Source organism: Bremia lactucae, linkage group LG16 (assembly GCF_004359215.1).
Source record: "Bremia lactucae strain SF5 linkage group LG16, whole genome shotgun sequence".
NCBI lineage: Eukaryota > Oomycota > Peronosporomycetes > Peronosporales > Peronosporaceae > Bremia > Bremia lactucae.
In genome coordinates, this window is record NC_090625.1 from 359,106 (window position 1) to 365,940 (window position 6,835).

The 6,835-nt window shown below is 49.4% G+C and overlaps 4 protein-coding genes across 4 annotated transcripts; all 4 read right to left on the minus strand.

The window, feature by feature from the left end:
* Positions 1 to 1,468: 1,468 nt before the first annotated feature.
* Positions 1,469 to 1,720, minus strand: CCR75_004024 (uncharacterized protein; the record flags this gene model as incomplete). The annotated part of the gene is made up of 1 exon (XM_067962114.1): positions 1,469 to 1,720. One exon carries the CDS (start codon positions 1,718 to 1,720, stop codon positions 1,469 to 1,471), a length of 252 nt encoding a protein of 83 aa, XP_067819396.1.
* A 481-nt stretch (positions 1,721 to 2,201) lies between these two features.
* On the minus strand, positions 2,202 to 3,826 carry CCR75_004023 (uncharacterized protein; the record flags this gene model as incomplete). Its single annotated transcript, XM_067962113.1, has 2 exons — positions 2,202 to 2,596; positions 2,620 to 3,826. The coding sequence occupies 2 exons, from the start codon at positions 3,824 to 3,826 to the stop codon at positions 2,202 to 2,204; spliced, it is 1,602 nt and encodes a 533-aa protein (XP_067819412.1).
* A 461-nt stretch (positions 3,827 to 4,287) lies between these two features.
* Positions 4,288 to 5,382, minus strand: CCR75_004022 (uncharacterized protein; the record flags this gene model as incomplete). Its single annotated transcript, XM_067962112.1, has 1 exon — positions 4,288 to 5,382. The coding sequence occupies one exon, from the start codon at positions 5,380 to 5,382 to the stop codon at positions 4,288 to 4,290; it is 1,095 nt and encodes a 364-aa protein (XP_067819413.1).
* A 243-nt stretch (positions 5,383 to 5,625) lies between these two features.
* On the minus strand, positions 5,626 to 6,612 carry CCR75_004021 (uncharacterized protein; the record flags this gene model as incomplete). The annotated part of the gene is made up of 1 exon (XM_067962111.1): positions 5,626 to 6,612. The coding sequence occupies one exon, from the start codon at positions 6,610 to 6,612 to the stop codon at positions 5,626 to 5,628; it is 987 nt and encodes a 328-aa protein (XP_067819394.1).
* Between the last annotated feature and the right edge of the window lie 223 nt (positions 6,613 to 6,835).

Genomic DNA, 6,835 nt, shown 5'->3' on the forward strand with positions numbered 1-6,835 from the left:
AGCCCTGCCACCTCCCGATGATGTTCGGAGAGGTGGGGAAAATGAGCCCAATCAATATTGAGGCTCATCCTCACGTACACACGCAGAGATGCGGGTCGTGGGAAGGATTTCAAGTGCTACCAAGTGTAGGCGGGCACGTCGTAATGCGGCCACGCTCTACTTAGACACACACCCTAGCACAGCGAGGAAGCGGTTTAACCTGCTTCTCTTGCGTGCAGTGAGGTAGTTGTGGTGGGCGCGTTAGCGTCCTCACCCAACACACTAAGTACTCTGGTTAAGTGTCGTCACGGGAGCGGTAATCCGGCTTCTCGTGCGCACTTACTAAGTAGGTAGTAGTTTTCAGACTGATTTATATTTAATCGTATTAAATACAAATACCTATTTTTAATAATGAAAATGTCATCTCTATAGATAACACTTAATATGTATTGCGAGCGTATCTTTCTAGATACCTCGCTTAACGGATGACGCTAGCTGTCATCACGGATGACGCTGGGCGTCATCCCTCCTAATGTGAATGCACCCATGTGCATCACATACACAAGGTTGGTCACAAATGTGCACCACACCCGAGTGCTGGGTCTACTTGCAATTTTTAATAATTGACCATCCCCTTAAGTGCACCAAGTGTACTTATAGGGGACTGTGTAACATTAAGGCAACTTTAGTCCGTCACAATGATGCTCTGCATGATGGAATGGGACAATCACCGACGGGCTGCCGCGATAAAGCAAATATTTGCGTCCAAACTGTGCCCATACGCCCACTTATTATATTGTGTGTCAGTACTTCAAGCGGAGTGAATCAATTTAAAAAGGGAGTGAATATAATTATTCCGATACTGAGACAATTGTCGACACATGTTCTACTTTCACGTCCCAAGTTCAAATTAACAAATACGTTAATTATTGTATTGACACAAGTGTTTAAATTTAATCCTAGCGACGCAAATACAAAAGACGCCCAATATCCTCATGCTGCGTCGAGGAAGCCGCGCCGCTTTATGCCGGTCCGTGCTGTCCTCTCGCCGTCGATCGTCAATAGCAGCGTCGAAAGCCATAAGTGAGAATCATTCCGTCGATGCTGAAAAGTGGATTGGCCTCATGCACCAGACAAGTCAATTGGAAACGCAAGTGTTGCTCCCGTTAAACGAGAAGCTCCTCGGTCCATTGGATCGCAAACACCGCGAAGAGAAGCTCCCTTCGCTCCCATTTGTATTTCTATTAGGCAATCACTCATCTGGCAAGTCTTCTTTTATTAACTACCTCCTCGACCGCGATGTTCAGTCCACGGGCGTCGCCCCGACCGACGACGGCTTTACGATCATCGCACCCGGACACGACGATCTCGACCAGGACGGTCCAGCGCTCGTGGGTGACCCAGACCTTGGATTCTCAGGATTGCGCGTCTACGGCCCAGCGTTGATCCAGCGCACACAGCTCAAAGTGCGCAAAGGGATCCAGGCCAATTATATGCTTGTCGACAGTCCAGGAATGATTGATTCCCCCCATCGGCTTCCGGTCGAGACCCCAGCTTTTCGTGCACATACTATTATCCAATCACAAACCACTGGTCGAGACTCGGATCGAGGATATGATTTTCCAGAGGTCGTGCGGTGGTACGCCGAGCGTGCGGACGTGGTCTTGCTGTTCTTTGACCCGGACAAGCCTGGCACGACGGGGGAGACGTTGTCAATTCTGACGCGGTCGCTCGTGGGCATGGATCATAAACTCCACCTCGTACTGAACAAAGTGGACCAGTTCCGCAAGATCCACGACTTTGCGCGCGCGTACGGGTCGCTGTGTTGGAATTTGAGCAAAGTCATTCCGCTGAAAGATCTTCCACGGATCTACACCATGTGCATTCCGACGCGAGACAATCAAATGCAGCCAGCGGAAGGTCTTGGTGCGTCAATGAAAGACTTGAATGCCATGCGTGAGGAAGTCGTGAGCGAAGTCCAACGGGCCCCAGAACGACGCGTGGACAATCTCATTACAAACCTCTACGACTCGTCGCGGCTTTTGAAAATGCATGCCGAGGTCTTGGAGGACGTCCGCGTGCGGTATGCGCGTGAAAAATGGCGTCGTGCAGCGTTTGTGGCTTCGATCTTGATAGGAGGAAGTAGTCTCGCGGCCACAGCGTTTGCCAGTGGCGCACCACTTGAAGCGACCGCGGGGCTTGCGCTCGTGGCGGTAGTGGCGTCAGCGGGCACTGTGTGGCACAATGCAGCGGCCATGGCGGAGCTCGAGCGTAGCGTCTTGCACGAAGACGCGCTGTGGGACCTCTTTCGTCGTCGCTACGGCCGCGAGCTTGCGGAAGGAGACGAGTACGTGCTGTCGCTGTGGAAGCGCGTGCGACCGTCGCTGCAGACGGCGGCACACACGCTGGGCTTCCGCCACTTGCCCAAAGTCAAGAGCGCCGACATTGCAGCACTGGATGAGATCGTGAGCTCTCACATCCCAGCGCTGCGTCGGCAATGTGCTCCTACAGACAGCAGTCTGGTCCACCGCGTTGCCAAGATGCTGCGTAGCTAAGAACGCACTAGAATGATTGTCGGCAAGATCGTTCTTTTTTACGAATTTTAAGTGGGTAAAGTCTAAAAAGTAATTTTCGTGCCACTGTAGGCAAACAATGTTGCTTTTTCCTTTTCCTTTTGCTTTTGCTTGGCGAGCCACGAAGGGTGCGGTGCGGTAGTCACCGGCGCAATTGATGACTGCGCGGGTGTAGTTGCTGCGGAAGACATGGCTACACGCGAAAATGGCTTGCTTTCGGTCATCCGCTTGACCTTGGCTTTGGCCTTCTTCGGTCGCTCGGATAATCCATACTTGCCATCTGATGCCACTTCCTTATAAGCTACAAAGTGGCCGTTTTGACGCTTCTCCTGCCGCTTTAGCGCTTCTTCCTGCCGCATTGCTTTCATTCGACGCGCTGTCTGCCCCGCTCGATTCTTTTTCGATTTCTTCTCGCCCAAAAACTCGGCAATCTCATCGTCTGCTTCAGCCATCGTCCCATATGTATCCATCTTCGTCTCCAAGACCTCTTCAAATTCATCACGTCCAGACAGCGAGCCAAGAAACAGCGACGTTGGCGCGACACCACTGCGTCCGGTATTTCCAATCAGCGACTCGTGCCGACTGCGCTTTAGCGCCCGTTTTTCCTGCAACCGGCGCTTCTTTTCCGCTTCCTTTTCTTCTTTTTCTACCAACGTTCGAATCGCATCCAATAGCGGCACAAGCTGCTTGTGCGCCAACAAACGATTCATCAGCTTCTCTTCGATCTCGCCGATTTCTTTTGTCGGATCCGTCGTTGTCAGGTTCCCAATCTCTTGCGTCTCTATTGCCTTCACAGGTTCTCTCTCGACGTCGTCAGTGGCCTCCTGCTCATTCTCTGGCCGATCTAATCCCGTCTGTAGTCTAGCTTTCGTCACTAGTTTGGTTAAGTTTAACGACTTTAGTCCCAAATGTTCCCGCTCGAGCCGCTCAATCCTGCGACGAAGGTTATGCTCGCGCTTCTCGTTTTTGACTTCATCCGTTACAGGCGCTAGCAGCTGCTGCTTTAGCTGCTTAAGCTGCTGCAAAACCTTGCGCAGCATGAACGTTCGCAGCTTTTTAGCCTCACGCTGCAGGAGCAAGCAACTTTTATGCACGAGCTTCTCATGCGCCGAGAAGTCACGGTGCTTCCGCTTACAAGCCATAACATGCAAATGACTGGTTTCTAATATTGATGGGCTCAAATCAACGTTTTGTAGTGAAAATGGATACACAATATCAAAACGTGTTTTTTTGTCAAACAGAACATGGCCACTTGTTGAATCAATTGTAACCATGACGGTATTGATGCAGCTACCTCGGCACTAGCTGGCACAAAGGTTACTTGTGTATCGTGAACTACTCAACGAATGTTTTAGCTAATCAAGCTACGCTGGAAGATTCTGACGGATTATGCGGCCCAGCAGCACATCAGGCACAAACAAGGGAACGCAAACGTTACGTGATAAAGAAATAGTCGGAAGTGCGTGCAAGACGCGAAGGCTTGGTTCTGGATATAGAAGCCGAAGATGAGCGTAAGGCTTAAAGGAATAACTAGCTCGCGAAATTACGAGCTCAGCAAGAAAATGCTCAAGATAACCAACATTCCCGGATGTAAGGCGTGCGATAAAACGTTAAAAGAGACATTAGAACTCACGCGTGAGAAAGAAAAGAGCGATGTAGCGGCGTTGTGTTACTTTTTTGTTTTTAAATTATTTTTGAGAGCACATTCACATGGCTACACGACATTTGTTGATGACTAATTCGCAATACGCAAGAGAGTTAAATCAACTGCGCTCTCGTGAAACGGATACGCGCCAGGTGCGAGGCGGTCAATGATCCAGGCACGTGGAATGCGAATATCCGTCAGGTACACGCCACAGAGCACTCCTCCCGGCGTAACTCCCCCAATGAGATCAAGCCATTCGTTTCCTTGGAAATTATCCCCCGCATCGTTCCATCCATGCGGAGGGTGCACATACCGAACGTGATGTAAATGACGCAACATGAATTTCTTAAGCGGCTGATAAATATCTTTACAGTGTTGACGCATAAGAAATTCGTACTCGGCCTCGCGAAATTGAGGATTCAACGGACCTTCAATCATGCTGAGTGTTTTTGTGTCACAAAAGTGGCAACTCGTCGTGTTTGTAGCCAAGTCCACGGAGATATTTGTCCAATGAGCTTCGACCATACTCGAGCAATGGCGTTCAACTGGCAAATCAAAAAAACGTTTGCCAAAATTCGTTTCTACACGATTCATTAGCGACTTTAAATTTGCTACATCCTTGACATTAATTGAATTGAGCGACTCGACACTTCCTCTTTTATCATGAAAATTCTCTTCTAGGGCCGTGGCCAGTGAAAACACGACTGGTTGAAGGACTCCATACTGTCTGCGCTCAAAACTCCGATCCAACTGAAGAACCTGATCACAGTGTTGTTGGATCCCTTTGTCGATCAAACACATGGCTTCTAAGAGCGAATAACGAGCATTTGAGACACGTGGCAGAGGCAGGTCGGATGGCACTGGATTGCGGCAACAGCCACAGCAATCACCGCAACCAGCCGCGGCTTTAGATGGCACTAAATAGTGCCAGTCACGTATACACCCTTTTCCGAAATGTGCTTTGCCACGGTCGTGAAAATTTCGCAAACCCTGCGTGGCAACAGCATCACGTACATCCTGCGAAAGCAAAGAAGCGCAGTGCAATAGCAGGTTCAATGCGTCTTCGGGTGATAAGAATGACGTGAGGTTTCTGGGAAGCAACGCCACAATATCCGAAAGAGCAGATCTGGGCTCCAACCTCTGTCGTTTCGTTTGCGAATTTTTATAATTAGTTTTTTTATGCATAGCAAAATTTGCACTGAGAGGCCTTCGTTGTTGAGATCTTAAATCCATTCTAGAACATACCGAACGTTAGAATTCATAACTATTCTTGTTTTGCAAAAATACAATTCAGCATTGAATTGTACAACAACACAAGTTTGCAATTACAAAAGTAATCGTCGTGCGTTATTTGTTCAAAAACGCACTCGGAAGCTATTAGCAGTATTGACACGCATATAAAGACGCCATCACTACTCCTTTTGGCTCCTAGTCGCGGGCATCGAAGACCGAGAGCAGCAATTCTCCATAGTCGCCACTCACTTCCTCGGCGATGCGCTCACGCAATTCCTTTCCATACTTTTTCTTGTACACCGGCTTGATATCACGCAACACAATGTGGTAGCGCACCACCGCCGAGCTCAAAGCGTTCTCATCCGTGCCAAAGCCTTTCATAACTTCTTCAAAGAGCTCTGCCAACAGGTCGAGCGGCTCCGTGATCATGCGAATCAGGAACAACACCGCCTTCTCAGCGTTGCCGGTAAACTCGTGCGCGGCGGCTTTAGCAAGTGGCTCGTTGTACTTTTTCTCATAAGCCGCACTTACAGCGCGTAAGTGCTCGGGCGGGCTGGCCACGAGAATTCCGACGAAGCCATCTTCGTCTGTACCCATTTTCCCACGACCCATAGCGTACAGCTTTTCCACATCTGCTTGTACCTTTGCAGCGTTGTGAATGCTTCCATCGTAGGGTACGAGCGACGCCTGGAGCGACGCTAGAATCACCTTTTGATAGTCGCCGTGCAAGTCGCTATCGAGGACCGAGCCCAAGTCATCGCCGTAGAGGTCAAAGTAGACTTTTTTTAGCATACTGATCTCTACATTCGTGCGACCTACAACCACGGGATATATCAGTTCCTCTTTAGTGCCGAGGCCCTTGGTGGCCTTGCGCAGAATGCCAGCCTCGGCCTCTGGAAGGGGCGAGGCCAAGAGTTTGAGAAGAAATCCGTAGTGGCCAGACGTTTCGTCGTCCAAAACGTCACGTAGCTGCTGATTGTGTAGCTCCTTGTAGCGCGAGGCGATGTAGCCACGCTCGGTCGCTGTCTTGCCCCCCAACGCCTTGTTTAGCTGCTTTTCCTTGGTGCCAGTGCCCTTGGTAGCCTCGTAAATCTCGTTCACGATCGAGTCCGTGCCAGCGGGGTATGACGGAGGCTGGCCATTCCAGGCGCTGTGTGTGGAAGGTGGGTACAGATTCAGCATGAGTGCTTTAAAATTGGGGACTTGACACTGGATCAGTCAATTCAGAAATAATGGATACGTGAGAAGATCTTTTGCCTGGATTTTAACATAATTTTTCTTACTTGATTTTCCGATTCCTCTTTAATTGCACTGATTGGATAACTTGATGAGGCTTGTAATTAATGGATACATTTACATAAAATAGTTTAAATAGGACTATTCGCTCCTCCCCCTAATTCATTGA